Source organism: Microtus ochrogaster, chromosome 16 (assembly GCF_000317375.1).
Source record: "Microtus ochrogaster isolate Prairie Vole_2 chromosome 16, MicOch1.0, whole genome shotgun sequence".
NCBI classification, from domain to species: Eukaryota; Metazoa; Chordata; class Mammalia; order Rodentia; family Cricetidae; genus Microtus; species Microtus ochrogaster.
Window position 1 is genome coordinate 53098544 of NC_022018.1, and position 17326 is coordinate 53115869.

At 35.4% G+C, this 17326-nt stretch overlaps 2 protein-coding genes across 3 annotated transcripts in view; one reads left to right on the forward strand and one right to left on the reverse strand.

The window, feature by feature from the left end:
* Cenpp (centromere protein P) overlaps nucleotides 1-17326 on the reverse strand; it is a 198050-nt gene that overhangs the window by 117051 nt on the left and 63673 nt on the right. The window lies entirely within an intron of this gene.
* On the forward strand, nucleotides 8115-16706 carry Omd (osteomodulin). 2 transcript variants are annotated; one of them, XM_005355167.2, is made up of 3 exons: nucleotides 8115-8278; nucleotides 14293-15276; nucleotides 16171-16514. In XM_005355167.2, exons 2-3 carry the CDS (start codon nucleotides 14337-14339, stop codon nucleotides 16512-16514), a joined length of 1284 nt encoding a protein of 427 aa, XP_005355224.1. In that variant the 5' UTR covers nucleotides 8115-8278; nucleotides 14293-14336. The 2 variants fall into 2 exon arrangements, with proteins under 2 accessions (XP_005355224.1, XP_013204598.1); XM_013349144.1 differs by lacking the exon at nucleotides 8115-8278 and having other exon boundaries at nucleotides 14337-15276; nucleotides 16171-16706.

Here is a 17326-nt window from a genome sequence, read left to right on the forward strand (position 1 = left end):
AAAAAAAAAAAAAAAAATTCCTAAGCTGACAGAACTGCATTAAAGTTTTCTTCCATGAACACATTTTAACGGTAAGTTCAAATTTTGCCTGCTAGAAATTGATCAAAGATGAAAACAGGTGAGTTACTACATCTAACTTGGTATACAAAGGAATTCAAGTGAATAAGGAATCTCAATGATATTCTAGCTATATTTCATGCCAATTACTACAAAGAGGTTCACTAAATAAAATATGATTCAAGAAAATCATTTATTGAGTAAAACAAAAACTTTTTTAAAAAAGCTGCAGTTTGTTTACTCTTGAGCTAATACATCATTTTTTATCATAATTCCTTCATTTTTTTCAGTGTGTGTATAATGTGCACATATGCATGTTTGTTTACATGCTTGCAGTTGCACAATATGTAAGAATCCAAATAGAAGCTGAGGTAGTCTTCCTAAAATGGCTTTCCACATTATTCACTGGGGCAGGTCTTGCTAGTCATTACCCAGCTGTTCCAGGGACCCATCTTCACCTTCTGAACAGTGGAATTACAGAAGGTTGCCAAGCACATGTGGCATTTACTTGGGTTCTCCAGTCCTCAAACTAGCATGGCAAGAGCTTTACTGCCTGAGCCATTTCTCCAGTCCCCACCCCCTTTGAAAGAACTCATGCCTTAATTTCTATTAACTTCCTATTCCCGTGGGCTCTTAAAATAATTCAGCTGACCTAAAAATTCTTGTGAATCAATTTTCATGTTGTATAGATAACACTAAACAGTAACAGATGACATTTGAAGAGTAGTTTCTACTAAGTGCTTTATTTGTATTCATTAAATTAGCTACAGAATAATTACATGAGTCAGGTGTGGAAACTGAGGAACAAACATTTAAGTAACATGGAGAACATGGGATTTGAATCTAGTGTCTTAATCTATACTTTAACTAGGGCAGTAAACTATTTTTTTCTTGGTGTTTTTATACCTCTAGGAATTATCTGCATACTTGACTAACACAAACCATGTCTTTCTGGTTCCCTTTTTGTGGCTGTTTCCCCAGTACACTTCGTTTGGCCCCTTCTCTGTGTCCCATAACAATTTCATCTGTGTCTATTAATTTAGTCATTATTAAAACACAAATTCACATCTCAGATTCTGACTTTTCTCATAAATAACTACCTTTGAAAATCAAAATATTATATACCACATAATTATAAATTAGTATCATAAACAATTTCCTTCAAATTTATACTATCTCTCTTGAGTCTCATCTCTCCTCCCAGGTGTCCATGGCTCTAAGATTCAGCAGACACGGACTAGTGACTCTCTTGCAGCTCCACAGCCAACCTAGAACTAAGTTCTTCCTTGTCTTCTCACATCTGTGTCTTCCTTTTTATATCTATCATACCATAATTTGTGGTCTGAAATAGGCTGATTCATCTTGCTTATTCAACTCTTCAATAACCCAAACTGATCTATGTACAATCTGGAATGATCATGTGAGTCCTTTTCACCAAAGTTTATAATAGTTTCCACTGAGGACTGAATTATAAAACTTATGCATTTCCCCAATGTCACTAAATTTTTGAATTTTACATATGTTCTTACTTATTACTTATTATGTATCACCTATGTGCACAGTTGAATAGGAATGGCCCCATAGGCTCATATATTTGGAAATTTGGTCATTAGGGAGTGGTACTACTGGATAGGAAATAGGAGGTGTGGTTTTGTTGGAGGAAGTATGTCACTCGGGGTAGGCTTTAGGGTTTCAAATGCTCAAGCCAGGCCTAGTGTCTAGCTCTCTTCCTGAGGCCTGCTGATCCAGTTCTAGAACTCTCAGCTACTTATCCAGCACCATGTTTGCCTAAATGCTGCCATGTTTCCCACTGTGATGGTAATGGATTAAACCTCTGACTGGAAGCCAGCCCCAATTAAACACTTTTATAAGAGGTGCTGTAATCCTGGCATATCTTCAAAGCAACAGAACACTGGTTAAGACGATTTATATTTCAAATATTTTTTTGTGAGTCTTCAATTTTATGTTCCAGATCAAGATTATTTGCTTTTGTTTTGTTTTTTTGAGACAGGGTTTCTCTGTAGCTTTGGAGCTTGTCCTGGAACTAGCTCTTGTAGACCAGGCTGGCCTCGAACTCAGAGATCCGCCAGCCTCTGTCTCTGGAGTGCTGGGGTTAAAGGCATGCGCCACCACCGCCCGGCTATTTGCTATTTTTTAAACACACTTTCTGGTTTCTGTGTTTTGATTAACATTGTGCCTTTCATTAGTCAGAATCTCGGCCTACCTTCAAATGTCTACATGAAACATCCTTCTCAGCTCCTCTTCCCTATTCTCTCAATAAACAGAGGTGAATACTTGCTCCACCCCCAAAACTTCCCAGTATTTTGACTGTGCTTGTCTTCTGTGCTTGTACCATAGCTACTTATTTTCCAAAAGAAACATCTTAGCTGCAAGGACTGTGTTTTGGTCATCTCTCCCCTATTGCAAAAGGATAGCATCCTGTTGTGGCTCTGTACATTTCTGGATAAAACTGCTGAGAAAACATCTCAAAGCAGAACATGATTCTAGCCTGTGTATCATCTCTGGCTCTAGCAGTTCTCCTCACTCTGCAACTCTGCCAACAAAACACACTTCCTATATGCCTGGATACACTGCTACATCAGTTAGGGCAATGGCATTTTCTCCTAGTGTACTTTTGACTCAGTGTTATTGAAGGCACTTATTAATGTTCTATCACTAATTCTGGATAACCCAGAAATAGCATTCCTTGTCCTGTCGTCTCTGACCAAGCTATCCAAAGAAATCATCTCTGGAAGTAATAGATTTCTACTGGTGAAATATAAAATGGTCACTAAAAGCCCAGCTTTGAAATAAACTTGTACAGAGAGGAGGTTGTAGGAAGTCTGAAGAGGCAGAAACAAAAGGATAGTTAAGGTCAATGAGAAAAAGCCTAGGTCACTTGCTGCCTTTGTAGGCAGGAGCAACCCTGAAATATACTCTGCTTGAACGCCAGGGATGTTGTTTCCTTTTTATTAAGAATTAATAACAGGCCGGGCGATGGTGGCGCACGCCTTTAATCCCAGCACTCGGGAGGCAGAGGCAGGCGGATCTCTGTGAGTTCGAGACCAGCCTGGTCTAGAGAGCTAGTTCCAGGACAGGCTCCAAAGCCACAGAGAAACCTTGTCTCGAAAAACCAAAAATAAATAAATAAATGAATGAATGAATGAATGAATGAATAAATAAATGAATGAATTAATAACAGAAGTCAAGTAAATGAAACAATATAATGAAGTTCTATGTACTCATAGTTTCAGCAATTCATAACTAATAATTTTATTCTCTAATTCCTATTATTTTACTAAATTTGAGAGAAAATTTATGTACAATATAATCTAATCATTTAAAGGATATAATTTAATGGTCCTCACAATATTTAAAGTTCTGCAACAACAACTATCAATCATTGCTGGAACATTTTTATCATCTCCAACATAACCATGTACCTACTTATATATATTACTTTCCTTATTCCCTGGGTAAATCTACATTTTCTCTATGGGTTGCCTTAATCTGGACATTTAATATGAGCAGAATAATATGGTGACTGCTTCTTCTTCTTAAGATTTTTTTGGTTTTATCTATGTTATAGTATGTAAGACTTTTGGGGGAAAATGTAATTATTTCTATACCATATGTGCCTGAGAGCAGAACAGCTGACATATAGGATATTTAGTACCAAAAGTTTTCTACAATTGCAACAATTTACATTCTTACCAATAATGTCCAAAGAATTCTTTCCTTCCACAACCTTGTCCATAATTGGTAGTTAGTTCTTTTAATTGTAGCCATTCTACCTGATAATTAGTACAATTTTCTTGTGGTTTTAATTTGCATTTCTCTAGTTAAACATTTTTTTTCATATGCAGACTGGTCAAGTGGATAGTTTATTTTTTTCAGATTCCTAGTCTTTGGCATACTTTAAATAGTGCTGTTAATCTTGCCTTGAAAATGACTTATAAGAGCGATGAAAAACTGATATGGATCTGGTAAGCACTGTGAATGTGCTGCCCCATTCTGTGGCTTTTATTTATTTAATTTTAAAAATATTGTTTATTTATTAACTTATTTTTATTTTATGAATATGGGTTTTTTTGGTCTGAAAGCATGTATATGCAGCACATGCGTGCCTTATACATGAGGAGCCCTGAAGAAGGCAAAAGATCACCTGGAATTGTAGTTACAGACAGTTATTAGCTGCCATGTAGGTCTGGGAATTGAATCCAGGAGCTCTCCAGACCATTGGCTTTTTTTTTTTTAAACATAAGAATATTGTTTTTAAGACATCACTAATATATGTTCATTACAAAAAATGAGTTTTCTTATGAAAATTTCACACATGTTCATCATGTAATGAACAGTATTTTATCAACCAAGTTCTTAACTATAATGGCATCCATTGATTGAAAATGAAAACACAACATACCCAAACTTATGGGATGTAGTGAAGGCAGTTATAGGAGGCAAGTTCACATAGTAATAATTTAATAAAACATCTGCAAGTTCTAGAAAACAAAACAAAAAAAAAACTTGCCAAAAAAGTAAATGAGATGAAATTATCAAACTTAGGCTACAGTCAATGAAACAGAGACAACAAAAACAAAATACAAAGAATGAGAAATAAAGAACTGATTTAACAAGAAGGACAAATTCTTAGCCAAATTAGCCAAAAGATGAGTAGGGAAGATCTAAATTAATAAAATTAGAGATGAAAAAGAAAGCCTTACAGTAGATATAAAAAAATTCAGAAAATTCTAAGTATATATGTTAAATATCTCCATCAAAATTCCAACACGATTTTTCAAAGAAATTGAAAGAACATTTCTCAGTGTCATACAGAAACATAAAAAACAGAATAGCTAAAATAAATATCCTGAATAATAAAAACTGCTGGAGGTATCACCACTGGTCTTAGTCACTATTCTGTTGCAGTGACGAGACACTATGACCAAGGCAACTCTTACGAAAGAAACATTTAATTGGGGGCTTGCTTACAGTTTCAGAGATTTAGTCCATTATCATTTTAGCGGAGAATATGGAGGCACACAGGCAAACATGGTGCTGGAGAAATAGCTAAGAGTTCTACAAATAATCCACAGGCAGCAGGAAGAAAGCCATTGGGCCTGATTTGAGCTTTTGAAACCTCAAAGCCCACACCCAGTAAGACACTTCTTCCTCCAAGGCCATACCCATTACAAGGCCATATCTCCTAATCCTTCTCAAGTAGTGCCGCTCTTGATGACTAAGCATTCATATACGAGTCTACAGGGGCCATTCTTTTTTTTTTTAATATTTATTTATTATGTATACAATATTCTGTGTGTATGACTGCAGGCCAGAAGAGGGCACCAGTCCTCATTACAGATGGTTGTGAGCCACCATGTGGTTGCTGGGAATTGAACTCAGGACCTTTGGAAGAGCAGGCAATGCTCTCAACCTCTGAGCCATCTCTCCAGCCCTACAGGGGCCATTCTTATTCTGAAGACCCAGACATAAATCCATATACCTATGGACACCTGATATTTGATAAGACAGAAATACACACTGAAAAAAGACAACATCTTCAACAAATGATACTGTTCGGATGGTTGCATGTAGAAGAATGCAAATATTCATATTAATCTCCCTGCACAAAACTCAACTCTAAATGGATAAAGAGCCTCAAATATAAGACCAGATTCTTTGACTCTAACAAAGGAGAAAGTGGGACAAAGTCTTGAACTCAATAGCTCAGGAGAACACTTTCTGAACAGATACTGTTAACACACACACTAAGAATAACAATAAACAAGATCTCATGAAACGGAAAAAATCTTCTGAATGGTAAAGGATATCATCATCCAGACAAAGGAGCAGATTACAGAATGGAAAAAGACCTTTACCAACTACATATCTAATAGAGGGTTAATATCTAAAATACATTTTTTAAAAAGCCTCAAAAAACTGGACATCAAGAAAACAAATGACCTGATTGAAAAATGGTTCCTATATATGTTTCCTATATAAGAAATACAATGACATCTTACCTTGCTTGTGAGTCAGAAATTTAGGTAAAGGGTGAGTACAACTCAATGTCTGGACTAGTGTCCTTTGCATAAATCAGAGATCAGAGTCTAGTGTTTATAGTGTTAAATGTGAATTTGACTACATAAAAATTCAACAGTAACAGAACTGACAGTTTGCCTTTCTCTACCTTACTCATTTTTATCCTTCCCCTTGGTTTATTCTCTGCTCACCACACTCAATAGACTTTTATTTTCTATTTTCTTCTTCTATGACAATAAGATTTTCACTACTGAGTGAAAATTCAGTTTTAAATTACTTTTCACAAAGTAGGTGCTCAATTTTAAAAAAAAGAGCTGAACAATGAACAAATAAATGAAACTTATTTTGTCTATTGTATTAATTAAGCTGAATCAGGAAGGCTTTTCCTAGCCAGCACTAATATGTTGTTCAGCTTTGAGATGCTGTGTCTGCTTCAAAAAAATAATAAGCCGAGCATATAATTTAGATTTTTTTAAACAATTAATCTGACTTTGCCCCACAATGGTTATAATTAAGCCACCTAACCAAATCAATGATCATAGACTATTACCTATCCTAACCATTACTTTTGTTTGTAACAGCTCTGGCTGTTCTGGAACTTGCTTTGTAGACCAGGTTAGCCTTGAATTCACAGAAATCTGCCTGTCTCTGTCTCCCAAATGGTGGCATTAAAGGCATGTGCCACCAGGCCCAGCTTCTATACTTTTTGTTTTGTTTGGCATTAATATACTCTAGCTACTTACTGATAAATAGTCTTCTACATAATCCAGAAACAGGAACAACATAATCACTATTTTAAGACCAATCACACAGTTAATAAAGAGTTATATCTAAAAATTAAATGGTTGGTTTTAAATTAATCAGTTAAAAGAACTATGAAGGAGGCTCAAACAACGTTTGAGAAAAACACACAAATTTGCTCTTTTCCTGAGTGCGAAAGCCCAAGGTTTAAGAAAAAAGACAATAATAGGAAACATACGGAAAAGATTGGTAACAATGGAATCTTGGTACAAGCGTGGTCTGCCACATTTCACATACCAATGTCTCAAATAATAGACTAGATGTTTACAATATTGCCAAAGCATCCTTGAAATACTGTATACTTTTCTCAAATCTGAAATATAAAAATAAATCCTGGAAGTTCCTTATAAAGTCTAATAGAAAACACTATTTTGAAGAACTAAAAGAAGTTCTCAAGCATGAAAGAAACTCCTTCCAAAAAACTCAACGCCAGGAGACACAGCTAACTCTGTTTAACTATGAAAACATTAGCACAAAAATTTCTCCTGCAGCAAGCAAGCTCGCTGGCTGGAACTCTTAAGGAGGGTCCCTCAGCAACAGGAAAGTTTCTAAATCTGCAGGATGAAGTAGATGTTATTGGACAGCAGAAGCTTTTCATTCTATCCCACTGAAAGACAAATGCATTATAAAATTACTCTGTATACTGAGGGAAAATGCAGATTAGAGATATGGCTTCATAGTATAACATTAATTTTCATAGTCAAGGGAATTCATTTCTCTTTTAAAATTTATTAGTAGCATATTTAAATGGAAAAGTTGTGCCTTTAATCTATGAAACCAATGCAATCTACTGCATTTTCAAAGTAAACTATATGTGAAATGCTGTTTCCAGTTCTGATTCCTAGCTTCAAAAAGGGAAGCACTGATTTGAATGCAAGCCTCTGTCCACCCAGGGACCGGATACAATTCTGAATTCCACCTTAAATTGCTGAGACACTGGGCTCCAGGTCAGAGTGGACTTTAATCTGAGAAATTCTTTGGCATTAAAATGAAAATAAAAACAGTAATCAGTACATGCTGTTTCATTTAGTCTTGTTTGCCTTTCATATTAGAGGAAATTCTTGCCACACCTCAAACCAAAATTAAGGAGTAAAGAAAGAAGTTAGCCACATAAATCTGACCAAGAGTACAAACATCTTAATTTGAATCCACAAAGTTTTGTATAATGAAAAAAAGTACACAATTTAAATTCAACCCAAGTGTTTCCCAAGCAGATTGTATTTGCTGAAATTGCTACAGTAATCCAAAGGACAGCCCTGTCTGGACTCAGAGTTACTGTGGATTTTTTAAGAAACTCCGTTAGAGAATTTAGGCATTTCTGATTCAGTTAAAGGATTTGCCAATTCATCAATCCCTGAAACTAAAGCAATTTCAACAGGTATGATGATAAAATAATTTTCAATTCTTAAAGAATGTATTCCTACTGTTATAAAAGTATATTGTATTTGTTTAATAGTAAATAGCAACTATCATAAAAGCACAATTTGGGGAAGCAAAAATGGTAAAAAAAAAAGTTACATTAAATTTTTGATTAGACAAATGTTCAAGCAAAAAAGATCAGTAAGGTGAGTTTAAATTTCTCATTTAAAATTACTCAAAAACAGTATTTGTTTAGATTCTTTTTTTAAAAAAAAATAAATTTAGGTCAAACGGAAAGATACTTGGGTTAAAGGAATCAATCTCTCTTTAGTTTCTTGGGTCTGGTTTTCTGTACTTAGCTTTTTTAAAAAAATAACTTGTTTAACTTTATTTTATGTGCATTGGTGTGAAGGTGTCAGATTCCCTGGAACTGGAGTTACAGACAGTTGTAAAGTGCTATGTGGATACTGGGAACTGAACCTGGGTCCTCTGGAAGAGCAGCCAGGGCTCTTAAGCCCTGAGCCATCTCTTCAGCCCCTGTTCTTAGTTTTAAATGACAAAAAACCTGTTAATGCTTTGAGCCACAAATCCAGGTCGTGAGGGTGAGCACAGTTGTAGGGAAGGTGTGCATTTTTCAAAATTTCTCTGCTGGGCAAAATACTGATCTAGAAAGTTTTTGTTTTCATTTGTATCATTCTCAAAGAAAAGATATGAACATTTTATCCTATTATTAACGAATACTTAAATTTAAGTTAAGATTTAAGTGTATTATGGCTAAAAATAACAGAGACATACTTTTTTAATAGCAAAAGATTTTACAGAATTAAACAAAGTTGTCTTAGACAAAAAACACATGTACAAATAATTTTTATTTACTGGTTTCTATAGCATATCAATAAAACAATTACATCTTTAAAATAGTAAAATGCTATGACGCTTTTACCTGTAAGTTTCCAGAACTAAGTAAACTATACCTCAATTCTGTTAATTTAGATTAGGACCGACATTGGTTAAAAAACATGAGTGCTTTTCTTCAAGTAAGAGAAATGTTAGGATAAAGATACTTATTGTCTTATTTGCAAAATTCACATTATTGGATAATTTCTTAAAATTTACATTATTTCTTTGCTTTAAATTTTCTTCTTTACCGGCCGTTTTTCTAATAAGACAAAGTAATATAAGTGAGAATTATCACATATTGTTATAGATAAGTACAAAGGATAATAGCCACTTTCTCTAATTCTTTTTCATCTAAACAAACCACCAAGGTGAAATGCCTAGAGAAGTCAACATTAACAAAGAGAAGCGTTACTACCAAGATGTACTCTTAATCAAACATACTAAGCAGAGCATTCCACTGATCTCTGACTACTTACAACCAGTGCACTGTACTTAGGCTTTGTTAAAAATTAGAGATTGAGAAATGAGAAGACAGTTACTGTGAAGTTCTCTGAGTTATACTATAGGACATAACACATAAATTGTAGAATATGGAAACCAAAGTTAGAAACTAAGCTTAGCAAATAAATGGTTAACAAGAGACTCTCTGAGTGAAATGAAGTAAAACCATCTCAGGGAAAAGTATCACATGGGACAAGAGAAAGACTAGTAAATGACAGGATTTCAGACTAAAAGTCACTGTACAGGGAAGCCTTTTGAAGCGTGTACAAAGAGACAACAAGAGCAATCTTTTTTATCTTTAGAGCCCCTTGTTTGTTTTAAGGCTTTTACCCTGACAGGCTGCCATGAGGTATCAGATCAGATTATTGCAAGGTTATTCTTTGCTTTCAATTTCTCACAACTGCTGAGCAGCAGATTCTAATTCTAAAATGTTGCTAAATTCTAATTCTGAAAGGTTTTAGCTGATGGCTGCTAATGGTCTTAACACAAGGATAAAGTTCAGATGAAGTGGATGCTCATAAGCAAGTGTAAGAGAACTTTAGCCCTCTGTGTTCTGGTCCAGTGCCACAGACCAGCTCTGCTTCTCGGCTTTCACTGCATATTTTGGGGAAAGAGCCTCTTAGAATGTATCTCTAGTCGCTGTATCGGGAATGAAATAGAACAGCACAAATGCTTTAAAAAGATACTATGCTATAATATAGCAAGTAAAATAAAATCTTAAAAATTTGAAGTAAGCCGGGTTATGGTGGCACACGCCTTTAATCCCGGCACTCGGGAGGCAGAGGCAGGCGGATCTCTGTGAGTTCGAGACCAGCCTGGTCTACAAGAGCTAGTTCCAGGACAGGCTCCAAAGCCACAGAGAAACCATGTCTCGAACCCCCCCCCCCCCAAAAAAAAATTGAAGTAAAATGTCACCAACAGGAGAGTGAAATGTATAAGATTTTTTTCTAAACCCATTTCTCCTAAAGGTCCAAAGTCTAGTTCAAATGATGCCTGAAAAAGACCTCCATATTTTTCCCAGGAGGGTCAACGCCTGATCCTGCAGCACTAATTATCCCTATTTGGTTATAGTTCATTTTATAGTGTTGGTCTCCTCTTTTAAATTGTTAGCTTTATAGAGGGGCCCATGTCTTCATTCTCTATTTCTGTGTTCCCTAACAAGCACATTGTCTCACAGCTAGAAAGAACTTTTTAAAAAAATGTGACCTTAAGTAATCCAGTTAATCTAAGTACTAATATTTATAAAGGGTGGTACTAAGCACACACATACAGTATCTAACTGAGTAACCACAGCAGGGAAATGATTATCCCAAAGCAAACTCTCAGGGAGGTTCCAGCTTAAAGCAGAGTTGGCTTGCTCTGAACATGCCCATTGGGATGAAATCATAACTCATTTACTCCATCTCTTCTCAAGTCTCCACTAAGAACATTGCAGTATGAAGATCAAAGTGCAAATACACAATTAAATTATGAATTCATTACCAGAGTTCAAATTCCTTAGGAATTTAGACTCTCAGATTCTGGCTCGTTGAACAGTCACCATTTCTAGGCATGTCACACTTCTAGCTTCTTCTACACTGTTACTCACCTGTTTACTTGGAAGAAGACTTTCTTACTTTGTTCTTATAGAATTCTAAAAGTTCTTCAAAACACAGTAATATACTATGTCCTTTATGAATTACATGATAAAGAACAATTGATGCAATATACTTAGAGTTACTTGAGTTTAAGAAAATCACATATTACTAAAGAGATCAAAGTATTTCAATTTGGCACTTATAAATAAAAATAATGTGCAAATACAATTTATTATTTAAACCTCCCTTTTATTTTTTTTTAAAAAAGCAAAGTTATAATCCAAAAAGAATGATGGGAAATGATGTTTTACAGCATTGAAAAAAGAAAAAAAAACCAAAACAAAATAAACAACAACAACAACAAAAAACAAGTAGTCTTGACAAGAGGGAAAGGAGATGTACTAAGGAACTGCAGCCATGCCATACTTGAGGTTGTAGCCAAGACTGAGAATGAGCCCAGTCAGCCTGGTTTTATTTTTCCTTCTTCATATTCAGCTATGTGAGTCAGAATGAGAGTAGGGAGGAAACTGCCAGATGTAAAGAACTCAGAAAATTCAGGGACCATGCAAAGGAGTAATGAGAACAATGAACTGTAGTATCCCAGTAGAGGAATTTAGACTGCAGGAAGTATGGCTGGAGGCAGTAAAATCAGTAGCATCAACATACATTAGACTTCTCTGAAACTCAGGAACTATGTGTAGTTAGAGGTACTACCTGAAGATATGGTCAGAGTATACAGTATGTTCAAAATTGAGAATATGACTTCTGATAATTTAGCAGGTTCATGAGTTTACAGGAAGAACTGAGACAAATTATGGGAGAAAAAGGAGCAAATGGAGCTCCATCAGAGAAATGACTGATGTAACTATTTTCTCAGTTACACCAATGCTGAAAAACAGGAGATATCGTTTTAGAGGAATAACTGTAAACAATTTCATTAACACACAGTAATGGTAAGGCATTTACCTGTTCATTCATTCATAAAACCCCTGGAGGAAAAAAGGTCTCAGGGAAAAAAGATACATTTTTTTCCTTTAACATATTTCTAAATAATGTTCATTTCAACTGTTAGTTTTTTGTTTTTTTGTTTGTTTTGTAGGACAGTAGTTTTCAATTTGACAAGATATGAATATCTCCTGTGAGCCTAAGTCAGGAGACTTAGGCAGGAAAGACTGCTTGAACTTTACAAATTGGAGACTAGCCTAGTAACACTGTGAGACCCTGTCTCAAAAAAAAACAAAGAAAAGTGAGATTTTATCTCTTAGCTGACTTAAGTAGCAAGCCTAAGACAACATAAAGATAAGCAGGCAATCCATGGGGCTGGGAAGATAGACCGTCAGCAAAATTCTTACTTATCTTGCCAGCAGGAAGATCTGAGTCTCAGTCCCATGTTAAAAATAAATAAATAAATAAACAAGTGTGGTGACACTTGTAATCCTAGCACCTGGGAGGAGAGATGGGAAGTCCCTGTGAATCACTGGCCAGTTAGCCAACACAGTAAGAGACGCCGGTCTTAAAAAATTAAAAGGTAGATGATGCCAGATGAAGGCACCTTTAGTTGTCTTCTTGATTTCACATTCATGTACACACACACAGAGTAATATATAATTTAAGTATAATTACAAATTTCACTTTATTCTTTCGAAGAAGTGTCTTACTGTATTATTAGATTGGCCTCCAACTCCTGAGCTCAAATGATCTACCCCGATCAGGTGAAATTATATGCACGTGCACATGCTCAGCAACTGCAATTCTTATTAATAAAGCAAGAGGCAGAAATGTTAAATGACAGAAATGAAATTCAAGTTTTCACCTCCTTGTTTAAAACATACTCCATCCTTATTCAAGTCCAACCAAAATAACTGTTAGTTATCTGTGAAGGTGTCACCTCACAATCCAACTCAATACAACATTCTTAAAATGCAGTATACAGTTATTTTTAATATCTGTACATCCAGACCGTAGCTCAAAAATATTATTCAAAGCCAGATATAGTAATAATCCTTGTAGTCTCAGGACCTGGGAAGGGGAGACAAGAGGATCATGAGTTTAAGGACAGTTTCACTTAAATAGCAAGCCTGAGGGCTAACCTGGGCTCTATGAGGCCCTGTCTCAGGAAGGAGGCAGAGAAAGAAGGAGGGAGAAGAGGAGGATGGTAGAGGGAGGGAGGTGGGGGAAAGGAGGGAGAGAAAAACTTAGCGAAAAAAGAAAGTCAGGAAGAAAACATAAATCTAATGGGAATGTAAACTTTGCAGGATGTAAATATTGCGTGCACTTGAGCTTTGTTAGAGTTACTCAACAAATTGGAGACAAAATAATTAAGATTTGAGAAACTGTTTCCAGAAGAAAATATGAAGGTGTAGATAGACAGAAAGCTGCAAGAAAAACACATGATAGTGTTTTCTAAACAAGTTACCAAATATAAAAGAATGTTCTTTTGAAGAACAAGGAAAGGATTTCAGTAACAACAGTGGCAGGGAGCAAGATTTTGTTTCAATAAAAATTTTTAATATGCAAAAATCTTTAACTGTTCACAGAGGCAGCAACCATCACTAGCAGACAGAATGGTTAGAAAGAATGCTCAGCATTTACAGTGGAGTTGAGTGACGTCACACTATTATTACAAACCTACAGTCTAGAAAACAAGACAACTGAGATTCTTTTAAGTTAATGACTGTATATAGTACTGTATTTAACACATGTAATCTCAGCACTTGGGAGGCAGAGGATTGCCTGTAATTCAAGGCCAGCTTGGTTTTCATAGTAAGTCAAGTCAGTAAGGGCTACACAGGGAATTTGGTCTATAAAAAACAAAGTAAACAAATGAAAGATAGTGACTACTTAGTAAAAAGTCCAGAACAGCACACTTCTGACTCCTGTTCAATGCCACATGTGACTCTTAATTTTACTTCATGGGCATTTAAACATTAAATTTTGATGTAAGCTTTGCTCATGTTTCCTGAATATTCTGTTATATATAGGTACCGGTATAATAAATCTTAAATGTGTCAATTTATATGAGAATTATTATTAATCATTTTTTTCTTTGCAATAGGACCAAAAAAAAAAAAAAAAAAACCAAACCCAGCCAAACAAACCATGGGCTTTTTAAGTCCAATATATGTCCTTTTCTTCTGTTTTGGAGTTAGAGTATATTGCCAATACGAAGCTTACCAATGGGATGAAGAGTATGACCAAGAGCCAAATGAGGATTATGAGCCAGAATTCCAGTTTCATCAAAATATTGACTATGGAGTACCCTTTTATCAGAATATTTTAGGCTGTGCTAAGGAATGCTTTTGCCCAACTAACTTTCCAACATCAATGTACTGTGACAATCGTAAACTCAAGACTATTCCAAATATTCCAATGCACATTCAGCAACTCTACCTTCAGTTCAATGACATCGAGGCTGTGACTGCAAATTCATTCATCAATGCAACCCATCTTAAGGAAATTAACCTCAGCCACAATAAAATTAAATCTCAAAAGATTGATTATGGTGTATTTGCTAAACTTTCACATCTACAACAACTCCATCTAGAGCACAACAACTTAGAAGAATTTCCATTTCCTCTTCCTAAATCTCTGGAAAGACTCCTTCTTGGTTATAATGAAATCTCCAGACTTCAAACAAATGCCATGGATGGACTGGAAAACCTGACTATGCTTGATCTCTGCTATAATCATCTTTCTGATTCAGTGTTAAAAGAAAAGAACCTTTCCAAAATGGAAAAACTGATGCAGCTCAACCTATGTAATAACAGATTAGAATCAATGCCCCCTGGACTGCCTTCCTCACTTATGTACCTATCTTTAGAAAATAATTCAATTTCATCTATACCAGACAATTATTTTAACAAACTTCCAAAACTTAATGCTCTAAGAATGTCACACAACAAACTGAAAGACATTCCATATGATATATTTAATCTTTCCAACCTTATAGAACTCAACGTTGGACACAATAAATTGAAGCAAGCATTCTACATTCCAAGGAATTTGGAACATCTATACCTACAAAATAATGAAATAGAAAGTATGCAAAATTTTGCATTTTTTTAAAGAACAAAAGAGTCTTTTCTGACTGGTATTTTGACTTGTTTTTTTTTTTGGGGGGGGCTGTAATGTTGAGACAAGGTTTCTACTATGTAGCTCTCTAGTTGCCCAGGAACTTCATGTGTAGACAAAGCTTGTCCTCAAACTCAAAAATATTTGCCTGCTTCTGCCTCCCTCGTGCTGATATGCACCAATATGCCTGATGAATTGTACTTTGACTCATTATAAAGAATGAATTATTAATCATCTATGCTCTATATAATGCTAAAAAAGGGCTTGGAAGACAGCTAAAGAGATGGCAGATAGTGGCCTGGGGAAAGGGAGTGACAATTTTATACTCTTTTTTTGTTTTTGTTTTTTCAAGACAGGATATCTCTGTAGCTTTGGAGCCTATCCTGGAACTAACTCTTGTAGACCAGGCTAACCTCGAACTCAGAGATATGTCTGCCTCTGCCTCCTGAGTACTGGGATTAAAGGTGTGCGCCGCCACCACCCAGCCCCTAATTTTATAGTCTTTTTTTATTCAACCTTACCACCTTGAATATTAACAAGTAGTATTAGAGAGAACATCTGAAGACATACGACCCTGGGTCGTAGGGCTGGTTTTTTTTTTTTTGTTGTTGTTTGCCTTTGCTTCTTTCTTTGTAAGTTGCTTCTAGCAATTATATATTGCCCATATAAACTGTAAATTCAATGAATTCATATTTATTTTGGTGATATGAAACCCAAGAATTTCATTTCATTTTAATTAATATAAAGATAATTAAACCTAACTCCACTTGTAAGTATTAAGATAAAATTATATCTCATATAACAAAACCCAACATGGAATTGTGACTATATGCAGGATGAATTTTTAACTTGTATTTTTCAGATATCAATGTGACAATGATGTGTCCTTCTACTGACCTACTACACCATCGTCATTTAACATACCTTCGAGTGGACCAAAATAAGCTGAAAGAACCAATAAGTTCATACATCTTCTTCTGCTTCCCTCATATACACAGTATTTACTATGGTGAACAAAGGAGCACTGATGGTGAAACAATACAACTAAAGACCCAAGTTTTCAGGAGATATGAAGAGGAAGAGGAGGAGGATGAGGAGGAAGAAATCCATGATGGTCAGGACAACACTCTCGAGGGACAAGAAGTACCAGAAGAACACTTTAATTCTCATTATTATGAAATGCAAGAATGGCAGGAAACTATATAGGTATCTATTAGGACTTCATAAAGAAATACTAATTACAAATATAAACATATACTGCTCAAAATAATATAAATAGAAATATTTGTTAGTATAAGACCAGAATTGCATTTAAGATGTTGACAACTTAAAGTTTACTAAAAAATGATATAAATCTTAAGAAATATAAGATAAAATGGCAAGTGGGAATAAAACTAAGCTTAAGTGGCTTCATTCTTTAAACTCATTCTTAAAATTAGAAATGTATCATGTAAAAAACAAGGGCCAGCAAGATGGTTCAGTAGATAAAGCCTTTGCCGCCAAACCTGATCACTCGAGCAGGAGAGACCCAACTCCTGCAGGTTGTCAAGTTTTCCTCTGACCACATATGCGTCTGCCAATAATAATAATAAATAATAATAATACATAAAACCATCTGAATATGCCACTTCCAATGATGGGATTTTCCCCTCTAGGGATGATAAACTAAGTATCATTAACAGTGAAGACAAAAGCTGCCCTCTGGACCATAAGAGGATATCTGAACAAGAGGAAGGATATTAACCTAACAGTAGTGTTTCATACAAGAGAAACCACTTTTACTAACTTTATCTACAGAGTTGCTTCCACATTTGTATTTTCTTTTTTTTTCCCCCTTTGGTTTTTTCAAGTCAGGGTTTCTCTGTGCAGTCCTGGAACTCACTCTGTAGATCAGGCTGGCCTAAAACTCGGAGATCCATCTTCCTCTGCCTGCTGAATGCTGGGATTAAAGGGGTGAGCCACCACTGCATGGCTTATTCTTTTTTTCTTTTATTTATTTATTTTTGGCATACTTGTAT